The sequence below is a fragment of the Laccaria bicolor genome, genomic scaffold, assembly GCF_000143565.1.
Source record: "Laccaria bicolor S238N-H82 LACBIscaffold_55 genomic scaffold, whole genome shotgun sequence".
NCBI classification, from domain to species: Eukaryota; Fungi; Basidiomycota; class Agaricomycetes; order Agaricales; family Hydnangiaceae; genus Laccaria; species Laccaria bicolor.
This window is the reverse complement of record NW_001889926.1, coordinates 242,467-264,320: the sequence shown is the minus strand read 5'-3', so window position 1 is coordinate 264,320 and position 21,854 is coordinate 242,467. Positions and strand designations below refer to the sequence as shown.

The 21,854-nt window shown below is 45.9% G+C and overlaps 9 protein-coding genes across 9 annotated transcripts; 7 read left to right on the top strand and 2 right to left on the bottom strand.

Annotated features, from left to right (window-relative positions):
• Positions 1-2,883: 2,883 nt before the first annotated feature.
• On the top strand, positions 2,884-4,409 carry LACBIDRAFT_333784 (uncharacterized protein; the record flags this gene model as incomplete). Its single annotated transcript, XM_001888482.1, has 13 exons — positions 2,884-2,923; positions 2,986-3,000; positions 3,036-3,055; positions 3,219-3,323; positions 3,365-3,428; positions 3,485-3,508; positions 3,543-3,558; positions 3,600-3,669; positions 3,743-3,809; positions 4,039-4,069; positions 4,092-4,109; positions 4,163-4,176; positions 4,366-4,409. The coding sequence occupies 13 exons, from the start codon at positions 2,884-2,886 to the stop codon at positions 4,407-4,409; spliced, it is 528 nt and encodes a 175-aa protein (XP_001888517.1).
• Positions 4,410-5,265: 856 nt separating this feature from the next.
• On the bottom strand, positions 5,266-5,565 carry LACBIDRAFT_312902 (uncharacterized protein; the record flags this gene model as incomplete). Its single annotated transcript, XM_001888415.1, has 1 exon — positions 5,266-5,565. One exon carries the CDS (start codon positions 5,563-5,565, stop codon positions 5,266-5,268), a length of 300 nt encoding a protein of 99 aa, XP_001888450.1.
• Positions 5,566-7,693: 2,128 nt separating this feature from the next.
• On the top strand, positions 7,694-8,831 carry HTR16205 (histone H3). The gene is made up of 7 exons (XM_001888481.1): positions 7,694-7,769; positions 7,839-7,863; positions 7,922-7,974; positions 8,076-8,225; positions 8,284-8,392; positions 8,504-8,513; positions 8,564-8,831. The coding sequence occupies exons 1-7, from the start codon at positions 7,755-7,757 to the stop codon at positions 8,613-8,615; spliced, it is 414 nt and encodes a 137-aa protein (XP_001888516.1). The 5' UTR covers positions 7,694-7,754; the 3' UTR covers positions 8,616-8,831.
• A 223-nt stretch (positions 8,832-9,054) lies between these two features.
• On the top strand, positions 9,055-9,972 carry LbMnSOD2 (mitochondrial manganese superoxide dismutase). The gene is made up of 4 exons (XM_001888480.1): positions 9,055-9,269; positions 9,316-9,506; positions 9,562-9,699; positions 9,752-9,972. Exons 1-4 carry the CDS (start codon positions 9,068-9,070, stop codon positions 9,830-9,832), a joined length of 612 nt encoding a protein of 203 aa, XP_001888515.1. The 5' UTR covers positions 9,055-9,067; the 3' UTR covers positions 9,833-9,972.
• A 431-nt stretch (positions 9,973-10,403) lies between these two features.
• LACBIDRAFT_295681 (uncharacterized protein) lies at positions 10,404-11,670 on the top strand. Its single transcript, XM_001888479.1, has 5 exons — positions 10,404-10,647; positions 10,711-11,183; positions 11,231-11,294; positions 11,349-11,477; positions 11,527-11,670. The coding sequence occupies exons 2-5, from the start codon at positions 10,816-10,818 to the stop codon at positions 11,557-11,559; spliced, it is 594 nt and encodes a 197-aa protein (XP_001888514.1). The 5' UTR covers positions 10,404-10,647; positions 10,711-10,815; the 3' UTR covers positions 11,560-11,670.
• A 48-nt stretch (positions 11,671-11,718) lies between these two features.
• On the bottom strand, positions 11,719-12,478 carry LACBIDRAFT_312897 (uncharacterized protein; the record flags this gene model as incomplete). The annotated part of the gene is made up of 3 exons (XM_001888414.1): positions 11,719-11,957; positions 12,025-12,389; positions 12,474-12,478. The coding sequence occupies 3 exons, from the start codon at positions 12,476-12,478 to the stop codon at positions 11,719-11,721; spliced, it is 609 nt and encodes a 202-aa protein (XP_001888449.1).
• A 170-nt stretch (positions 12,479-12,648) lies between these two features.
• LACBIDRAFT_312896 (uncharacterized protein) lies at positions 12,649-13,172 on the top strand (the record flags this gene model as incomplete). Its single annotated transcript, XM_001888478.1, has 2 exons — positions 12,649-12,895; positions 12,946-13,172. The coding sequence occupies 2 exons, from the start codon at positions 12,649-12,651 to the stop codon at positions 13,170-13,172; spliced, it is 474 nt and encodes a 157-aa protein (XP_001888513.1).
• Positions 13,173-13,377: 205 nt separating this feature from the next.
• On the top strand, positions 13,378-15,757 carry LACBIDRAFT_312895 (glyoxal oxidase; the record flags this gene model as incomplete). Its single annotated transcript, XM_001888477.1, has 11 exons — positions 13,378-13,527; positions 13,581-13,671; positions 13,724-13,868; positions 13,918-13,923; positions 13,973-14,053; positions 14,103-14,133; positions 14,181-14,542; positions 14,598-14,776; positions 14,831-15,007; positions 15,065-15,333; positions 15,389-15,757. The coding sequence occupies 11 exons, from the start codon at positions 13,378-13,380 to the stop codon at positions 15,755-15,757; spliced, it is 1,860 nt and encodes a 619-aa protein (XP_001888512.1).
• A 410-nt stretch (positions 15,758-16,167) lies between these two features.
• LACBIDRAFT_312894 (uncharacterized protein) lies at positions 16,168-20,642 on the top strand (the record flags this gene model as incomplete). The annotated part of the gene is made up of 20 exons (XM_001888476.1): positions 16,168-16,446; positions 16,499-16,520; positions 16,571-16,658; positions 16,710-16,812; positions 16,863-16,980; positions 17,031-17,964; positions 18,015-18,212; positions 18,272-18,422; positions 18,478-18,598; positions 18,646-18,834; positions 18,888-18,938; positions 18,990-19,011; positions 19,063-19,170; positions 19,229-19,364; positions 19,426-19,500; positions 19,556-19,596; positions 19,650-19,866; positions 19,919-19,977; positions 20,031-20,396; positions 20,453-20,642. The coding sequence occupies 20 exons, from the start codon at positions 16,168-16,170 to the stop codon at positions 20,640-20,642; spliced, it is 3,468 nt and encodes a 1,155-aa protein (XP_001888511.1).
• Between the last annotated feature and the right edge of the window lie 1,212 nt (positions 20,643-21,854).

The window sequence follows — 21,854 nt, the reverse complement described above, 5'->3', positions numbered from 1 at the left end:
GATAGACTACAAAAGTCAGACTTAGACTACAAAGTTTACTGATACACTACAAAAGTTGGATATAGACTACAAAGTTTACTGATACACTACAAATAACTACAAATGTCAGACATAGACTACAATGTTTACTGATACACAAAAGACTACAAAAGTCAGACTTAGACTACAAATTTTGCTGATAGACTACAAAAGACCACAAAAGTCGGACTTAGATTACACAGTTTACTGATAGACTACAAAAGACCACAAAAGTCGGACTTAGACTACACAGTTTACTGATAGACTACAAAGTATACTGATAAACTACAAAAGACTACAAAAGTCGGACTTAGACTACAAGGTTTACTGATAGACTACAAAAGACCACAAAAGTCAAAAACTTGTACTTAGACTACAAAAGTTTGTAGTGTGCGCTTTTTCATTAGAAAAGTTTGTAGTGTCCGCTTTTTGGGACTACAAAAGTTTGTAGTTGACATGTAGTTTATGGTGTTCTTGGCTCTGTCCAGATTATGGGGGTGAGGTTGAAGGGTTGACATGATCTTACTTACATATTACCAATGCTGCTGCATTAGTTTTTGACATTATGCACAAGTTGTCTTCACATTAGGAAAGGCTATCCTATGCCTTCATAATGGCACCTACTGTCCTATCTCAAAATATAATTATTATAAGTTCATGTGGAGATATGGCTGAAGGAATACCATGACTTTACATATTGCTATTGCCACATCATCACTTTTTCACATCATGATCAAGATGGCTGTCAAGCCAGAGGAGGCCATTCATGTTGATATCTACTGTTCTGTCTCAATACATGGTCAACTTACAACATGACCTAACTTAAGGACACCTCCAAGGATGAATCAGCCCATCATTCTATAGCTCTCAAAGAGCTGATATCAAAGTTTGGGACAGGCCAGTAGCTATCAATGTGAAAGCAGACAGACCAGTAACTATCAATGTGAAAGCAGAGAATAGCCTGTCCTGATGTGAAAGCCAACTTGGCCATGATGTCAAAAAGTGGTGATGTGGCAATAGCAATATGTAAAGTCATGGTATTCCTTCAGCCATATCCCCACATGAACTTATAATAATTATATTTTGAGATAGGACAGTAGGTGCCATTATGAAGGCATAGGATAGCCTTTCCTAATGTGAGAGACAACTTGTGCATGATGTCAAAAACTAATGCAGCAGCATTGGTAATATGTAAGTAAGATCATGTCAACCCTTCAACCTCACGCCCATAATCTGGACAGAGCCAAGAACACCATAAACTACATGTCAACTACAAACTTTTGTAGTCCCAAAAAGTGGACACTACAAACTTTTCTAATGAATAAGTGCACACTACAAACTTTTGTAGTCTCAAAAAGTGGATACTACAAACCTTTCTAATGAAAAAGTGCACATTACAAGCTTTTGTAGTCACAACAAGCGGACACTACTAACTTTGTAGTCTAAGTACAAGTTTTTGACTTTTGTGATCTTTTGTAGTCTATCAGTAAACCTTGTAGTCTAAGTCCGACTTTTGTAGTCTTTTGTAGTTTATCAGTATACTTTGTAGTCTATCAGTAAACTGTGTAGTCTAAGTCTGACTTTTGTGGTCTTTTGTAGTCTATCAGTAAAATTTGTAGTCTAAGTCCGACTTTTGTAGTCTTTTGTGTATCAGTAAACATTGTAGTCTATGTCAGACTTTTGTAGTTATTTGTAGTGTATCAGTAAACTTTGTAGTTGTAGTCTATCAGTAAACCTTGTAGTCTAAGTCTGGCTATCAGTAAACTTTGTAGTCTATGTCTGACTTTTTGGTAGTCTATGGTAGTCTATATCTGACTATTATAGTTTATCAGTGTCAATTTCTTTTCTAGGGCATGCACCTTCCTTTTTTGGTCATTTTTCCCATGATACAATAATTGTAGCCCTTTCTTCTAGCTTTCCAAATATACTGAAATCAGGTTGTTTGGTTTTGTTTCCATGGATAAAAATGCAAAACAAAAAAAAACAAAAAAATGCAACACTTTTGAAAATTTTTTACCTTATATCTTCACAATGGGAGCACTTTAGAACATAATTCAAACAGATTTGGGTAGCTATAGTGTAGGGCTACAACTTTCATTTTTGACCATTTTTGGTAATTGGTCATGTGACCATCATCCCAACATCCCATTATATGGACCCTGATAGGTAAAAACATTCTCCTCTTGGTTTTCTTCACTTTTGGTCAAACCAGGTGATGTTTCCTCTTTGGGATGGACCCTGAAATGGACCCTGAAGGCAGTGCCTGACATTCTGAGGGGGCAATGATAAATGCAGTAGGGTAGGTATGAAATAGCCCAGGCAGGGATATGAGATTGCAAAGGCAAGGATATGAAATAGCCCAAGGCAGGGAATGAAATAGATATGAAATTGCCCAGGCAGGGATATGAAATTGCCCAGGCAGGGATATGAGATTGCCCAGGCAGGGATATGAAATTGCCTCAGGCAAGAAATGAAATGAATATGAGATTGCCCAGGCAAGGATATGAAATTGCCCAGGCAGGGATATGAGATTGCCCAGGCAGGGATATGAAATTGCCTCAGGCAGGGATATGGAATTGCCCAGGCAGGGATATGAAATTGCCTCAGGCAAGAAATGAAATGAATATGAAGTAGCCCAGGCAGGGATATGAGATTGCTCAGGCAAGGATATGAAATTGCCCAGGCAGGGATATGAAATGAATATGAAGTAGCCCAGGCAAGGATATGAAAAGGCAATGAAATTAGGCTGGGTAGGCAATGAAATTAAAAGTCAGGCAAGAATGAAATAGCAATGAAACAATGCTGGGTAGACAATGAAATGGAAGGACAGGCAGTAATGAAATTGCAATGAAGTAGTATTGAAATATGTCTCAGGACAGTTATGAAATAGTCATGAGAAGCACTGGTAAAGAAATGAAATACATTTCATAAGTTTTGCCTACTCTTCTCATTTCATAAATTCATTAGGCAGTGTGGATGTCGGTGTGCAGGCACTTGCCTGTATTTTATCATAAAAGTGGTAGCTACCACTCGGTCGGTATGTAAAATTACTCCATTATAGGGACTCAGTGTTTAACCGTGTCTCAGTTTTGCAGGAGGTGACCTTGTTGATGGGTCTCAGTTAGTTCAAGTACATATCAACGTCATCCTACACTAACTTTCCATAGAGCTACTTGTGGCTTAGTTGATACCTTGCACAGTGCGCCTCTCATTCCAGCCTCCCCTCTTCGAAAATCCTGATATCCTCCCCAGCTGACCCCAATGCACCTGCCACCCCTGTAGGAAACACCTACAGCAACGTCTACGTATGTCATTGCTCACAACTGTGCACTTGCAAAACTAACAGTTATGCCAGCTGAACTCAGAATCTTTCCTTTGGAACTTTGATACCACTACAAGTATCTTGACAGGTAAGTATGAGTTTATTCGCTCGCTGTTCATCTCTTCATGCTGTTCCCATTTATAGCTCAGTGGGTCAATTCTGATTTATGTAAGTTAGTATACTTCGGGGATCTATCTTGCAGATCGTAGTTCTCACTTGTAGGTAAACCCAGGTCGACCCTTTGGTGGGATCCCTCCAGCAAATCTTATCTCCAGCTTGTCGGCGACATGGTTTCATTCGCCTTGGCACATCCCAACGCTGGTTCTGTGGTAAGCTTTTTATTGCGCTGAGACATACTCTTTGTTCATCTTTGTTTTTATTCTAGGCGTTTGTTGTTACCAGCAACTAAAATTGCTCCGGACTTGTGACTCCTCCTACTCGGACTCTGTCCCTACTCTGTCAGTTAACAGTAAGGTTGTGTTTGATTAGGATTTCCCCTCCAGACAATTAACCTATTTCCTAAATAATGTCGCAATTTGCTGCACACCATCTGCGACAAGTGTAACAAGATAGTTGAAAATGTTAGGGGAAGCCCAAGGGAAGCCGACTTGGCGACTGCACAAACCTTGAACAATACCCTTTGCTGTTTTTGCTGTTGGAAATAAGCTGGTCAATGACACACTCTGGCAATGTTACAGTGTCTCTCGAGGCAATCGAGGTTTGCGAGAGGTATGTACCTACGCATAAGTAGTGTTGCTGTTGAAGCAAAGTGAGTTCAAGGTCACTTCGATTTGATTCGGAAATGACACCACTTCGAGGCAGTTCAAGCTATCAAAGTGAGTCAAAGTCGATTCGTGATGGCCATCAAAAACTGCCAGAAATGGAAGGTTGCCACATGTGAGGCGAGATTAGTGTCGCGTCCTCCATCGTGTCTCCTACCTAACTCTTTCCCCTCCCTCCATCCTTACTTTCCACTTCCCATCAAATAATTATACCACCTGACTACGTATTTTTCTGAATTATAGGCACAATTTCCAAATCATATGATCTTTTTTCTGCTTCCAACTGAATATAAAAGTGGCACATATTTGCGAATGCAATATAGCTGTCCAATCCCTCATTTTCATCCATTATGAATTTACCAGCTTTGTATACCCCAGGCTGGGAGGCACCTAGTTGTGTTCATACACCTCTTTCTACTCATTCCCGCCACCCAGTCACTCACCGCTGGAGCTAGATCACTTCGTTCAAAACCCACTTCAAGCTGACACATCGGCTGCTATCCCACTAACAATTTGTTTTTGTCATCCTCAGGCCATCAGACTTCTACACTGCTCCATTATAACACTTTCCATGGCCAATATTTTGCCAATTTTCTAATCCCCGCCCATTTAATGGAATCCCAATGCATCCAAGCTTTTTTCATCCCACATGACACCCTCTTCGCTACCCCTACAAAATTCCAGTACTTTGGATATATAGCACTTTTTATTGTGTTCTGTAGTCTAGATACTCTACAATAATTTCGTGCAGCTGAGGCTTGAGGATACCAGTGATCTGATTGGCTGATCAACCTTTGGTGATGTCCGACTTCGCTTCGATTCGATTTGACAGCACGAAGTAGTGTAGCATTTCATTCAATTTGATGGTCACGCATCACGGTGCCCTTCAAATTGCTGAAATGTCACAGTTGTCACGCAGATTTTTGTAAGGTGTCGAAATCATCTGGCGCTCATGTGAAAAATGTCGAAAATTTTCGTGGCCTGTGGCACTAAGTGGTCGAAAATTTGCCCAAATTTTCGGCTTGTCACGGCGAATTTGTGTGGTTGTCGAAACCAAAATTTCGACAGGCCTGTCACGCATCACGGGCCCTGTCGAATTGAATGAAATGCTACAGTAAGTTGAAGTCAGCACACTTCCTCACTTCAATTCGATTTGATTCGCTTTGTGGCAACACTACACATAAGTATGCACTCATCACCTTGCTTGTCAAGGTCTCCCAAGGTCATAAATACCAAACAGGTACAAACAAACAACCCAGGGGCCATGGGGGTCTTTTCTTGCATATCATGCACGTGAGCAGGCAAGCATGACCAAACAAACTTTCTACAGGCATGGGGCTCTTTTCTTGCATATGGCGCACGCGAGCGAGCAAACCGGTGCAAACAACTGGTCTTTTCAAAATATCGTCGTCTCTTTCTTAGTGCTCCAATGTTTATATACATAACTATGTAGCGCTATAGCTCTTGAACACTGTTTCCTTTGTTACGAAAAAAAAGTCACATAGTATTGGTGCAAAGCAGCGTATTTGTCAGCAAGCAAGGTGCCTGCTGCCGCTGCTAAGTGTCAGCCTCTAGTTGACAAGTTTGATCAAAGTTTGATGGGGCCTCAATATGCCGATGGCATCATCACCGCTCGGCGATCCCCGAAGTCAACATCGCCGCCACACTGATTTCTCAAACTCTACCTCTCCATTGCAATCCACTTCTATATGTCTCTCCACACGTCCATTACGCTTCAGTACTCAGTGTGTATGTTACTTATATGCCAGAAGGATCTTCCATCGAAACCCTCATTAAGATTGTTTCACCTGTGGAGAATGACATGGACTCCAAATGCAATCTTCCGAGGCAGTGTTGGAAGGTCATGACTAAAAACAGGAAGTCACGGTCATGACTTTGATGACTAGTCATGACTAGTCATTGGCATCGATTTTTGATTGACTTGCACGTGATGAATGACTTCGAGGGAAGGTGAGTCACCGTGATGGTAAGGGTCTGATGGGAAGGGTCTGCCCTACTTTGAGAGTGGGGATTATCAATAACATAATGAGCAATTTGCGTGCGCGTTGGCATATGCACTCTGTACTACATGTGTGAAGTATATATGATCAATCCAACATTTATCCGGAGTGCCAGGAGTGATCAGAGGAGGGCCAGAGTAACAGGCCCGGGTAGTCTGAGCAAGGAAAGAAATAAAAGGACAGGAGTTGTGAATAGATGCTTACATCCTCAAACTAAACAACCAACTCTGTACACTGTTCTGCAATTTTTCAGCAAATTGTGAGGCTCTGAATTTATGATTGTGACAATCTACTAATTTTTTGAAGAAGAAATTATGACAACTTCTGATGTTGTATACCAACGTCGGGAGATCCTGCATTATCTTGACGACGTCACAAAGCAGGATCTCATGGAAGCTTGGTCATTAAGTTTTGACGCTGCATTTGCAAGCAACATGGCGCAGTTGGCGCGTGAATGGGAGTGTATTCCCCCGAGTTCTGAACGGGTGAAAGGGATTCTCAATGAGGTTTCTTTGCTCATACAAGTATGGTTGATAATTCTATATAATTTGGAAACTCTAACTGTCACTATCTAGAAACGTCTTACCCAAGGAAATAATACAGAGCGCCGTATACTGGTCACACGCCGTTTGTCAGCTGCGCTTGGATTTCGGAGAAGAAAGACGCCCCCCGAGGATAGCGACAACTCTGATCTTGAGGACCTTCCTTCCCTTGTAGATTAAATATTTCAAATACAAATTCCAGTCTTTTGTGCGCGTCGCAGTGACCGCGCTGTACAAAAGTTCGTTGCTTATCTAACTTTGATCTAACTATCTTACCTTATTTAGTAAATGGTGACCAAGTCACGGTCAATTAAGTTTTTCCCACGAGAAATTGGGTCCGCCAAATTTTTGGACCAATTTTTTGCCTCAATTTAGGGTCCTTGATGACCAAAACTACTCAAATCTCGTCGGTTGTGGGGTAAAATTCTTGGTAGTGATGGTACCATCTAACAAAAAGTCACAGAAATTCTAACAAGAAGGCTGACCACAGATCAGGGACTCTGGAGGGGTCCGAGCGGAGACTAAATATGATTGATCACTAATCAATTACCATTTTTGGCAACTATCAATGAATTTATTTACCCGAAATGGATGGATAAAAGTTGCTAATTTTTATGGGATCATAACCCTTTCATCAAAAAGGAGTTGATTGCACTATTTTTCATAATTTTTGGGTGAAATTTAGGGTCCGCCAATATTTTGAGGCAGAAAAACCTTATTTTGGCGATTTCTGAGGGATCGGCTCGATAGAATTTGATGAAAGTGGTATGGCTGGAAAGCTCTCGTGAATCTGCGTCGATTCCGACTATTTTCGGGGCTTTAAAAACAAGTTAATATTTTTAGATGACTTTGCTTGTCCGCAACTGTACCATTGACTAGTCAATGACCGGCACATCACTGTTCCGAGGCCCAAAACGCTCAGACTGGCTCGTGCAGCGTGAGAACTGCAGTTGTCAAGGGTTACTCAGCAGTTTTCAATTGGAGATCCTTGTTCTCCCCCTTCCCACCGTCACAATCAACGCACATTTCGAACTCATCTTGATCAAGGAACTACAAGTCAAGCGCGCAAATGGCTCGCACTAAGGTATGCAAATCTCTCGCTTATCGTCTTCAGCGACGGTGACGCTTATCTTATCGTGTTCGTTATTCCCAGCAAACAGCCCGAAAGTCCACCGGAGGTCAATCCAGTAATTTGTGCCGTGTTGTACGTAAGCCTAACTTCCCTCATTTTTCTAGGCAAAGCTCCTCGTAAACAACTTGCTACGAAAGCCGCTAGGAAGACCGCCCAGGTTCGTCTTAACCCCTATCATCGCCAACGTCGCTGCGGACGGCGTGGACATTATAACTCCAATTTTTCTGTCTCCTAATGCCGACGCTAACGTCATCGCAGACCGCTACTGGTGGTGTAAAGAAGCCTCACAGGTTCCGCCCCGGAACCGTCGCTCTCCGCGAAATCAGGCGTTACCAGAAGTCTACCGAGCTACTTATCAGGAAACTTCCTTTCCAGAGGCTCGTTCGTGAGATTGCCCAAGACTTCAAAGTACGCTGTTCCATTTATCGTCGTACCACTGTCTCGACCACCTTTTTTTCTTCTCCAGACGGATCTTCGTTTCCAATCCTCCGCCGTCATGGCACTTCAGGAAGCTGCAGAAGCGTACCTCGTCTCCCTTTTTGAAGATACTAACTTGGCCGCGATTCACGCTAAACGTACGTTTAAACTCCATTCTCCTTCGCCTCATTCCTTCCACTTCTCTGCCTTTTCGTCTTTCTGTATGGGATGTGTGTTCCGAATCCTTCCTCACCTTTCCTTGAATCCAGGTGTAACGATGTAAGTGCAGGCTACTCTCTAATTACTCTCTGACGCTCACCCATTTACAGTCAACCCAAAGATCTCGCACTCGCCAGGCGTCTTCGCGGGGAGAGGACCTGAGCCCCCTCCTCTCATGACATTGGAACCAATTCCTCCCATGAATGTCAGCTTCCGTTTCATCACATATTTCTCTTCGCATCTACATTACGTTTTTTCTATTCCATATGTTGTACTCCCTATAAACGGTCACCACTTCTGTATCTCCGGTGTAAGTATTTCCTGTCTGTGTTCATTGTGAATGCCCTGTAGAAAAGAATACTGTAAAAGTTAAAATTCCACTCAGACTCAGGAGTAACATCCTTGCCATATTCTTATGGGAAAGTTGGGTATAATCATCCCATGCTCTTACAGATGTACGGAATTAAGAAGCGTTGGCTAATTCAAACAAGGAAACGAGGCCGAGTCGACATAGATCTAGACCCCACGTGCTCTGATGTCACGATTTCACGGTATTATAAATCTCAATCGCCTCCGCTCCTTGAACCTTTCACCCCAACAACGACCTCATTACCATGGCCAACACTCTCCCTGACCTCCCTTACGCCTATGATGCACTCGAGCCTTATATCTCTCGCCAGATCATGGAGCTTCATCACAAGAAGCACCACCAGACTTACGTCAATGCTTTGAATGCGGCAGAGGCCGCCTATGCACGCGCATCCACTCCTAAGGAGCGCATCGCACTTCAGGCTGCACTCAAATTCAATGGCGGAGGTAAGTGTAGGGCACAAGGATCAATACTGCATTCATTATTTCGTAGGACATATCAACCACTCTCTGTTCTGGAAGAACCTTGCTCCTTCTGCTGAAGTAAAGAAAGGAACAGGCGGGGTCTTGAAGGATGGACCTCTCAAGCAGGCCATCGAACGCGATTTTGGCAGCCTCGACAATTTGAAGAAGCAATTCAATGAGGCGACGCTTGGAATTCAGGGATCTGGCTGGGGCTGGCTTGTGAGTCATTTTCGCCGTGACTGTATCTACGATGTTTGTTGATGTATATATTTAGGGACTCAACCCCACCACCAACCGCCTGGAACTGGCGACTACTCCTAACCAGGACCCACTTCTCCATATCTTTCCTATCATCGGGGTTGATATCTGGGAGCACGCTTTCTATCTCCAGTACCTGAATGTTAAGGCTGATGTACGTATTCAATTCGATTCGTCACTTCCTAGTACACTGACCCTGTGAAAAGTATCTCAAGGCCATTTGGTCCGTCATCAACTTTGAGGAAGCCGAAAAGCGACTTTCTGAGGGTGCCAGTTACAAGCTATGAACGTAAAAGACTGTCCAATGCGTCAGTTTATGTAGGAGAAGGTCAAATAGCCGAAGCAAATTATATAACGTATCCTGGTAACTTTCGAACTACTTAGTTCTTTCTCCATATGAGTACAAAATTTACAAGATGGGTTCTCTAACAGGTTGGAGTTTTCTAATGAGGGTTTACAGCCGGTTGTGGGATACTCCAACTCCATTCATTACGCCAGTCATAGCGCCTCCTAACGATACTACTGTAAGTCGCGGGCGGTCACAACACTTTGAACCTTGAAAGCTTCGCCTGAAATCTATGATAAGTAATTGATTCGTTCGGGATTATTTGCCCCGGTTTCTAGGCTCACAAGTCATGCAACATGTGCAAGAGGGTTGACCAGGGATTGACAACATAATGTCAACATTGAAGGGTCATCTTTCCTCTGAGAACGATGTCACATTAGTTGAGCCTTGAGGTTGCCTGGAGGGATGGTTTCCAATACATTTCTCCCGTAACCCTTTATTCGGGTTTCTCCATAACCGGTGCCACGCATGGTGGCATCACAGCCCCCACGTCGAACTTCAAAATAAGCGCCAACGACCTTGATCGCAACGTCGTCCGGTACTCACCCTCCCGCCACGAACTCTTATGCTGCGTGGTTGCTTAGTTGTGATTGAGGTGCGCCCTCAATTTCTTCATAATCCCTCAAGTGTTTTTCAGGGCGCCCCTTGAGGAATTTCCGCCTACCTTTCCAACCGATGCGCTCAAACTATCAGTTGAGATGGTTTGTCGAGGAGCCATTACAATCCAGTGTTCCGTCTGTCTCTGTGCACCCCGAGGTGCGTTCCGTTGCATGTTTGACCGTTTCATGAATCACCATCCATGCCGTTTTACTCTCGTAGGACTGGCTTGCAGAGGATGGTATTTAAGGGTGGCTCAACATCGACATCCTCATCAACTCATCGACATACTTTCCTTCTTTCTAACACCTCTAGCGCATCTTAAGCATGTTAACCAACAATCCTTACGCTCAGGGCGGCTGGCACAACCCACAAAACCCTCACTCGATCAATGACCAAGGATGGAATTCTAACGCCTCTCATCCGCCTACATTCGGAGCACTCCCTGCCTTCACTTCTTCCCCTCCAACAAATTTGGTGTTCGAGTTCACCGACGTTTTGAACTGTGCTGTAAAGGGCCCGGGAGGGAAGCCCTATTTGGTCATTGCGACGAATCAGACGTCCACTACGATTACTAAACCAAATGGCGAGCCCGTTGCGAGGGTTGGATGGCAAACTCATCCCTGGGTTGAGGTCGTTAATATCATCAACCGGCAAACCACCTCCCTATGGCTGCAACTTTCTTCTGACCTCAGGTACACGCGTTTTCAAAGTCTTCTGTAGTGTGACTGACAGAATGTAGCTACCGAACTATGACTTTTGGTGGACGCCCATACGCTTGGGTTCCCAATGGCGGATCGATTGTGGTATGTGCTTTTTCTGTAATTGCTTGTCCCCGACGATGCTCATTTTGCGTCTAGTTGTCCACTACAGGTCCCAGCCCTCCCGAGCAGCTGGTCAGAATTAACCGAGCCAGTAACAAAGTTGTAATGGAGATCACGAGTCAAGCAATCCATGCAGGGCTTCTGGAAGTCTCTGTCGTTGCGACGGTATTGTTCCAATCTGGAAGGAACTTGGCTTGATACCACCTGTGCGCAGGCCGCACCGCTGAACTTTACTTCGCCAACTTGAAGGTCCACATCCCCCCTATAGATGAGAAACCCACTTGTATTGCTAGATAACCATACTTTTGTAGCACCTAGCTTGATACCTTACTCATTTCGAATGTCATTGTGTTCATTCTGACATTGATGGTTGATTAAGAAAAAGCCATATGGCTATGGTCATGAACTATTGTGTTGAGAACGGATTTCGACTAGGGTATCTTGGAAAGTGTTTGGGAAGCTTGCTCAGTTTTTTTTGTACTGAAATTGATCTTTTTATCTCGACAACATCTGATGCAAGTCCACACAGAGGATCTCGGAATCTAGGTTCAACGCTGAGAACGAAGTCTAATCTTTTCAATGTCGACGAGGGGATTTTCTTCTTCCATTCGGCGAGATTTGCGCATTCGTATTGTAAGAAATTTACTAACATAACGAGTACCGCGATAAAATTCAATCCTTGTAAAAACGCAGAAACAGCGTCGGAACGTACCTCGGTAACGGAGAGTTTCAAGCGTTTTCCGTTGCAAAGATGCAACCGTTCTTGACAAACTCACGATGGCCTCTAAAGTGCGAAGATTACTGAAGTCTAGCACCGAGGCGCCATCCGAACGCTTGGCGTCAACGACCACCTTTGCATAGTTTCCAGGGGGAAAATGGAAAGCCGAAGTATCAAAGCTGTGGGGCAGCTTCAACACGGCGTATTCCTGCTCACCGCTTTCGCCTGCATAACGAATTTCACTGATCGCGAGGTCCCCGAGAATGGTACAAGGGAGAAACACGGTGACTGGGATATCCCAAAAATAGGAAGCTTGCAAAGGTGTCAAGGGGCGCGACCGGATGAGGCGCAAAAAAGTTCTTTAAACGGGTGGACAAAGTCAGTTCCAATCGGCAGAAGACCCACTCAGCTGAAAATATTGAACTTGGTGAAGGGTGAGACACATCATCGTTGTCTGCCTCCTCTATCACTGCCTCGTAGATGAATCGATGACGGTCCGCAGAAGGTTGAGTGATCGCGTGACTTCGGAGTTCCAAGTGAGTTCATCCTCTTGTCAGCAGCCAAACTCCCTCTTGACCTCTTCCAGCTCACTGCAACTCTTCACCTAAATTTTTACAAATGCAATACACAGACACTCATCACGAGCCGTCGTCAGTGTCTGCGCCAAGTGATGGCTCTCGCACGCATACACTAACCAGTGGCGCCACACGCGATCTCGAAAACGAAGACGAGAGCGAGGCCCCGAGGATAGTGGGCACTCTGAAATTGCGAGGCGCGCAGTCGAAGAAGCAGCAGAGCAAGGCCAAAGTGGCTTGGGACGAGGATGTGGTAGACAACGAAGGCTGCGGGAAAAAGAAATCTAAGAGTTCGTCTTGTTCAATTAGTCCTGTGCTCCATAGTGATTTGGAATTATAGTCTGTTGTATCTATCACAAACCTCGAAGATTTGATGAGTCTTCGGACGAGTCCTCGGATTCTGCTGCATCGGATTCAGATTGTTCTCATGGCTCACCTGCAGACAATGCTGGCCTCCGTTCACCATCAACTCTCGGACACCACGTTACGAATATCCGAGGTGACGACGCAGAACCCAACGCATACGAGGCAACGCCGAGCAGCGGCAAGAAGAGGCGAAACGTATGACGACGCCTACGAAGGCACGTGACCTAGAAATGGACAGGTTGAGGACTTCGGAACGTCTTTCACCATCTCTCTTCCACCATCTCGCCCCGCCTATTTGCTGTACAGTTCCCTCCCTATATCTATATCCCCTAATTAGAGGACAATACTCAACGATTTCGTTCGTCTTTACGACTATTACAACCACATCACACACAACAACGCCAGCATGAAGCATCGCATCCTATCATTCACCGCCATGGCTGGGTCCATGGCATTTGTTAATTCTGCAGTAGTACAAGCACCAGGTCAACCTTCTGAACGAGGCGTGCTAGGCGGTTTCAAAATCATTGGCGAAAGTCTTGTCAGCGCTGAAGGGGTAAGTCAGCTCCATCCACACCTCCCCCTTGACTAAACAAACGCCTTTACCAGATGTTCTTAGGAACCTCGGACAAAGTTTATTTACTGGACAAAGTGGAGAACAATCCCACGCAGGTGAATGGGCGGGCGGCGTCGGCGTCTGGCAAGTTTTGTCGCTTCTCATTTTGGGGCTTATTAATTTACGCAACCGTTAGAATACGCGGTTGATTCAAACGGAAACAGGGCGATGGATATCTCGCCTAATTCTTTCTGTTCGAGCGGGAGTGTTCTAGGTAATGGGACGTGGGTCAACATTGGCGGGAATGGGGCCCCTACCACAAGCTCTGACGGGCGGAGAGCGTGAGTCTGTTGAGTTTAATTTTCAAATTGTGCTGACGTTGAATTATAGAATTCGGTGAGTCTCGCTGAGGTCTATCGTTCTAAAAAATTTCACGTTATTTTAGTATGCTAAATCCCTGCGACGATTCCAACTGCAACTGGTCTGCCTCACCCGCCAAGTACGAACAACGGTGGTATTCGAGCATGTACGTTTACGCAGAGTACCCGTTGGATATTAACTGACCTCAGCTATAGGGAAACGCTCAAAGACGGCAGCGTTATCATTGTGAGTTTTCTCCTGCAGTACTCTAGCTTGATATTTATTGTCCTAAGCTCGGCGGCGCAAGCGGCGACGGGTATTTCAATGACCCAACCAGAAACAATCCAACATACGAGTTCTTCCCGCCAACTCCCAATGGTCACCCCATATCCTCCACCATTCTCACCAACACCCTCCCGGCAAACTACCACCCACTCATTTGGCTGGTTCCGTCAGGAAGACTGCTCATACAATCAAACTGGGCGACGGCACTCCTCAATACTACAAGTAAGAAAGAAATCCCCCTTGACAATGTGCCAGATGCGGTTCGCACATATCCCGCTGGCGCGGGGTCGGTGATGTTGCCCATGACGCCTTTGAATAACTGGACGGCCACCATCATGTCTTGTGGAGGGCTCAATGTTCCTCCTGAAGCGTAGGTCTGCTATATTTGGGTATTGAATGTTTTTTTGAAAATTTTCTTTCCGTAGATGGGGTGCTCCTGATTTCAACCCCATGCAACTTAGCGCCTCTGTGTCTTGTGTCAAGCTTATGCCTGACTCTTCTGGGAATTACTTCCACGACGAGGACTTACCCGAAGGACGGATCATGATGAACATGATTAATCTTCCTGATGGCAAAATTCTAGCTTTGAACGGGGGTAGGAAAGGTGCGTGCTTTGTTATTGCAGTCGACCAATCCTACACTTAAATTCCTTCACTAGGCAGCGCGGGCTACGGGAGTCAACCTTGGGCGGTTGGGCAATCCTACGCTGACGACCCGGTGCTGCTACCTCTTCTGTATAATCCGCATGCGCACACTGGTCGGTGGTCGAGTGACGGCCTCTCTCCCAGCACCATCTCCCGGCTGTATTCCTCGTCAGCAACCTTACTTCCTGACGGTGGGTCTAATCACCTTTCTTTCGTTACAATCCGTACTAATGTATCTGCATTTCTAGGATCCGTCCTCGTAGCGGGTTCAAATCCCAACATGGACGTCACCAACGACCCGAACGTCAAATATCCTACTGAGTACCGCATGGAAAAGTTTTACCCACCCTACTATAACACGCGACGACCCCAACCGAAAGGTCTTCCCTCTTCACTGTCTTATGGAGGCCCAGCGTTCGAAGTTTGGCTTGATAAAGACGACCTGTTCGGTGACGTGAGATCGGTGGAGAATGCTACTGTTGTCGTCATCCGGCCAGGGTTTTCAACCCACTCGCGCGTAAGTTGGACCCATTCCCTCACATCTCCTCACGACTAAAGCGGCACTTACTTAGAATATGGGCCAACGCTACGTCCAACTCCAATCAACTTACACAGGGTTCAAGAACACCACAGCGGTCTTGCACGTCTCCCAGCTTCCGCCCAACCCAGCCATCCTCGCTCCGGGCCCAGCGCTGATCTTTGTCGTCGTCAATGGTATTCCTTCCATAGGTGTTCCCATCATGGTTGGTTCAGGCAAGATTGAACAGCAAAAGGTCTCGCCGGTCGGTGGCTTCCCTTCGTCCTCGATTTTTGCGGTCCAGCAGGACGGAGTGGTCCCTAAGCACAAGACTAGCGGTGGTGAAGAGTCGAGGCGGAGGTTGGGGGATGCTTTGTGCGAGTGGCTTTTGGTGTTTGTTTCGGCCGTAGTGTTGGGTTGGTGAGGTTTCTCTTTTGGTGGACCTGTTCGGAGTACATAGCGCACGACTATCTTTCATTCATTTGAGACTCACTGTACTTTATAGGCTCGCAAGTATTATGTACGTTTACTTAGTTTCTGTAATTCATCTGGTACCGGTGGAGGTTACGCGCCTACATGAATACGTCATCCGTACATGTTTGCACATGGACCACGATACTCACAGTGTCGCCTGAAAACACCCCAAGGTCGTGCTCAGTGTGGCTTGCATCGCCCACCATGCATCATGTCGGAATTCAAAGCAAGGCACGCCCGGTTTCGGCCGCATTTGCGCTTGGAGCCGAATGGGTTTTGATATGATCTCGATATGAAATTAGCCAAGCGGATCTTTTTTTTTCCTCCCCGAGACTCCAGCTTCAGCTCTCAAAACTCTCCATGCAAGCTGGGCGCAGCAAACGAAATAAGGCGCGAGTACATGCAGAGATTCGAATCGCAGAGCCCTTCGTCGAGGCCAAAGACTCGCAGAAGTCAAATTCACCCGCTGGCCAACAAACGCTGGTGTCGATACTCAAAGCGCTGAAAACTCACCTGGCGTGGATCCCAGCGAACTGGACATGGCAGAAGTTCAAACCTCTCATTAGGTGTTCAGTTGCCGCATGGTTAGCTATTGTGTTCTTCGTGATCCCGTCACTTTTGAGGGCGATGGGTGGAACGGTGCGCTGTTTGCCTCTTCGTCCATACAATGGAGACTCATAAAAATTTTCAGGCGGACTTTCTCATTCTTATCGGTAAATATTACCTTGAGTCGACCTAGTTGTCGGTTAATGTGGATGGTCAGTCTCCTTTCTCGCCCCACCCAGTGACCCTTTCCTGGCTGTCCTAGAACGCGAGGTTCTAATCCTACTATTCGTATCGATTACCTGGGCGTTAGTGTTTCTCACACAAAGTTTGCGTCACAAACTCATCCGCTTTTGTAGTTGGGTTTGTCTTGGCATTCGTTTTGCAGACATGGCTCGCACAGTCCATGACCCGTCCGCGCCGCTTGCCGAGGTCATAACCGGCAAATTCCTAGAACCTGGCGTGAGTACTGGTGTACTTGTGGACCTTGTCCAATATTGATGCTGTTGCAGCCTACTGCTATCTTCGCGGTTTTCCTGTTTCTGGGAAGCGCGGCTATGCTGTACACCAAAACTCGACAAGGACCGGGTCCTTTCAAGTTTGCGTGCGATTTTAGTGCCTTTGTCCTTGGTGCGTGGTCCACTGGGTGAGGTGTCTTCCAAGCTGATGTATCATTGAAGATATTCCCCTGACCACCGCAGTCCTGTTTCCGTACCCCTTTTATCAAGCAGGCACGGCCGTGGTGCTCCCGATTGTCTTTCACTCCGCGCTAGCGCTCATTACGTCGCTCATAATTTTCCCTACCACCATATCGGAACAATTCGCTGAAAAATTGCAAGGAACCATATCTCCTCTCATCGCTTCCCTTAAACTCCATCGAACTCTCCTACAAACTCCGGCTGACTCCCCATCTTTTGTATCGATGGCTCAAACGATTGTGAAAACTGTCAATCAATCGGAGGCAGCCCTGGGTCCTCTCGCCGGAAGCGCCCGTCTCCTGTCAAGTGACATCCTTTATAGTCGCTTCGCACCCAACGACTTCTGCGAGTTTCAAGACTTATCGCGACGCTTTGTCGGGCGGGCCAACGGATTGGCGCGGTATTTCACGTTGATCGACCCCACGAGAGAGAGGTTTCCAACCACGCCTGCCCCATCTCTGCCTAATTCACCCCTAGTGTCGAGTTCGCCTCAGGTGTCGAGTCCACCTCGGGTGTCGAGTCCTAGGTTGTCGAGTCCTCCTCAGGGTAGGCTATTGCATCACAGAACTTCAGTCGAAGACGACGATCAAGGAACGGACTCAGATTATGTGGAAAACGTGGCTCGAGGTCAAGTTTCCCCTACACCCTCGATGCTATTACCTGTCGGATCACATTCCCGACCTACCTCCAAACATCATCATACCGCACATCATCATACCGCACATAATCATCACGCACATCAACATCATCTCCTTCACAAAAACTTGCTCAAAGTGGCCACAGGGCGGGTGCGGAAGCAAGAGGCTGCTGTGGGTGTATTCGCAATTTGGCGTTATTTAGACATCGAGGCGGCACGCTCGAACGATCCTAACTCTGAACAACATACAAGAAAGGCGACGGAGCTGTTGAGCGACAGGTATGTTTCATTCTCATTCGAACATTACACTTGATCTGAAATCTACTTAGTTGCGACGACCTGCTAAGGGCGTGTATAGATGGCTTGGTCTGCCTCAATGGATGGCTGACATCCGTTCGAGCAAATCACATAGGCTTCTTCTCGAAGACGGAGGTTACGGAGGCTCAATGGCAATCAAAAATAACACAACTTAAGAATTTGAGAAAGGATATTGCCGAGACCTTGAAAGAATTTAGAGTGAATAAAAGGTGAGAGTCTCGTCGAACCAGAGTTGAATGCTACTCTGACGAACATGATTCGGACTTAGACACATAATACTTCAACCCTACCGCCTCGCCTTTGAGACACCTGATGAAGATTCAGGTTCAGATTACGAAACGCCCCCTCACAGGCACTTGTTCAATTGCTACGTATATCAATATCACCTCATTCAAATTTCTGAGATCGTCATCGACGGAGTACTCCTTTCCGCTTTTTTTCGGAGTCGTTTACTTAGTAATTGGCCTTTGATAGATCGATGAAATCATAAAACTTGAAGAACTTCGGAAGAAAAACCGTCTGTGGACTCCAGGCCGTCTTTCAAATCCATTTCAAGTTTTCCCGAGCGCGCCTACTGATGACGATGATGATCCTGGTGAGTGGCTGTCAGGGCTTCACCAACAAATACTAACCGTCTGACAGAGACGATTCAGGGTGTTAAACCATCCGCCGCCGAGGAGGAAGACGCTCTTGGGCAAGCACGTCATAGAGACCCTGATGCTTTACCTCCTAAGAATGTCTTGGAATGGTGCATGTACCATTTGTACCTTGGCTTGACCGGCCTCGGACGAGGCAACATGTTATTTTCAATCAAGGCCGGGATTTTTAGTGGTAAGGTCACTATATCAACTGGTTGTTTCTAGTAATTGAGCTGAGGCTGCTAGTCGTCATCTGTCTCGTCTTCTTCCTCAGAAGTTCGGCCACGTTTGCATACGGTACGTCTGAATCAAATACATATGCCTCATTTAACCTGTAGATGTTTCCAGAGAACCGAGCTGTTTGGGCAATGTATGCATTCCACCTTCTGCATATTTCTCGATCCTGAGATATGATTTGAAGAATAATGTTTCACTTTACCATTTCACGCTTCCGAGGAGATACGGCGTATATTTTAGTTTCCAGAATTATTGCAACCTTTTTAGGTGGCCTTGTTGGCGCAGCAATGTGGTGCGTGCTATTCATTTCGGCCCTATAAAGTCCATCTTAAAGCTTTCCGCCGTTTCAGGTATATCTCATCTGGGTCAGGAGACGGAAATCCATATGGATTAGCGGCAGTATGCGCTGTTTTCTTTCCGATTTTCTTCTTCATCAAGCTGTATTGTCCAATAATGCCGCTTACCACCACCGTCTTTGCTTTGACAGCCAGTTTGGTAAGGATATTCAGGCAATCTTTTCACTTAAATTCAGTATGTTGCGGCGCAGGTCGTCGGCTATTCCTACCAGGACGTTTTCATTGTTGTCCCAGGCGCTCCAGGTTTCGGTATAACTGTTGCTTGGGTGCGTTGCCCCTTGACTGGTTTTAGCCACGTTCCTGACCTTTCTCCCATTTTAGAAACGGTTCATCCCTGTTGTGGTAGGCGTTGTCGCCGCATTGTAAGCTCCATGTTCGTGGTCTGCTCAAAGTCTTGACAACCATGAGTTACCAGCCTTGTCTCCCTTCTCCCCCCTGCAACTACGATCAGGCGTTACCACAGGACGCTTTTGGCCACAACATCGTCAGAAATTGGTGTTCTATATTGTTCCATCATTTCCTTTGCTCACGGGAGGGAGGTGCACGACATTCCCGAAATTGTTCAGAATCTAATCGCGATTCGGTCCAAGTTAAAAAAAGCGCTTGCACTGAAAGAAAATGTCATGTACGAGGTATGCATCGCCGTAAGCTCCTAGCCATTTAACTTAACCTTTAAATCCTTAGTTTTCCCTCCGCGGAACGTGGCCTGCACGGCGATATGAGTTAATATTGGATCTTCAGCTGTCAGTAGAATTTTATCTAGATTTGTCACTGTGACTAAGCCAAACGCATGCAGGTCTCTTTCGTATACATTATCCCACCTTATGTCGGTGATAGAACATATGGAACCGACTTGGACGCGAGCATTTTTACGGAGAACTAGGTTTCTAGATCCCGATTTCCAGGGAGACATTCTCGCGGTCATAAGTAAATTTCCTGAAGCCGCTTCGTTTCTGACTTTGCTCATGTCTCGGTATCATGTAGCCATGATATCTACGTCGTTGAAGACCGGCAATCCATTGCCACAAATAACTCCTTGCCCTCTACTTGATCGTTTTAATATGCACTATCACGGGCTTGACGTGTTCCACAAGGAAAACAAGGACGATTATGGCATACCACATTCTCTGACTTTTGAGATGTTGCAGAACGAGCAATATATGTGAGTTGGACATTCATTACCTTCGATATTGAAACCCTCTGAAAATATTTTGAAAGGATGTTTTGCGTGGGCGTCTCTACTGCTTTTGCCTTCATGCATCGTCTAGATCGGTTGATGATGGCGACAAAAGAAGTTGTAGGCGAACGGTACCACATCAGAGGTCTAGGACATGCTCGATCGCGTCGGGCCAGAGATCTCAGTCCTCGTTCAAGCGCCCTCCAATTCCGTCCCCCACAAGACGTCTAACGTCGCGGCCTGTCAAAGATCCGTCGAGATTCCATGTCATGGAATTTCGCGCAGAAGCGCACTCTATTTCACAGGTGTCACGGGTGTAAGTTCCTGGCTCCTCGCCAGACTAAATGAGTGTGCGCCATGCTGGGATAAATACTTACTGTGTGAAAGCTCGAGAACTTGAAAGCCTGGACTTTTTTTTCCACCGCCTTTGGGATAATTGATTAATTTGGAATGTAAAGAAGTTATGTACTTGATATCACTAGTTTAATATAGCCAAAAATTGGGATTACTGTCGCCTCATTTCTCCCCTCTTGTAGTGGAATATGGTAACGACGTAAAACGGTTTGTGCTTTATGACAAAACGTGTTTGGAAGTCAAGGCTTTGCCAAACATTGGCGAATGTTCACAGCTTCAACGGTATTGCCACAACGTTATCCTCTAAGTATGTTGCACTTCGAGAATTCGATTGGTCCCGAGATCACCGAACCAACGGAAGACTCTCCTCTCCGTGCTTGAATCACCTTCACTCAAAATATGAAGCCTCTAACTGGCACACGTTCGGCATTTTACTGTATGCAACGGTGCGTTTCATTACCCATGCCTACGACCGAGATGTCCGCCGATACTGCGCACGAAAAAGGGGAATTTTTACGGATGGACTAGTAGGGTTCTCCTCATGCGCCCAACGTTCCTAACCCAATTCTCGCGATGGTCTGACCCATCGACCCTAAACCAAGAAGTGCCTGTTAGCTTGCTCGTCGATGACCCCGCGTAATTTGGACCGTATCCGACATGGCCGTAGGCAAGTGCGGTGCTCCCTTTCTGTGCAATAGGAAGTACATAGCTCGGTTATCGAGTGGCCAAGGGCTCCAAGCACCTATTTAATGAGAGCCATGAATAACCTATTCCTTACTCTAATAACGACGACATGTTCACCACAAATCCCTACACCCAAGCGGGGTGGTCGAACTCTCAGAATATCTTCTTCGTTCCCGAGGGCACATGGCGCCTCTTTCCTAGTCAAGCTCCAACGTATGGGGCCTTACCCTCTCCCGACGGTTCAGAAAGTCCCGATGCTGTGACTTTCAATTTCGATTCGCGCGTCGATGGTCCTTTGAATTGCTCTGTGTTCGGTTCGTCGAGGCATCAAAAATATTACGACATCGTCACTGAGGATGGACCGCCGAAAGTGGTCAAATTTCAAAGACCAAACAGGAAAACCTT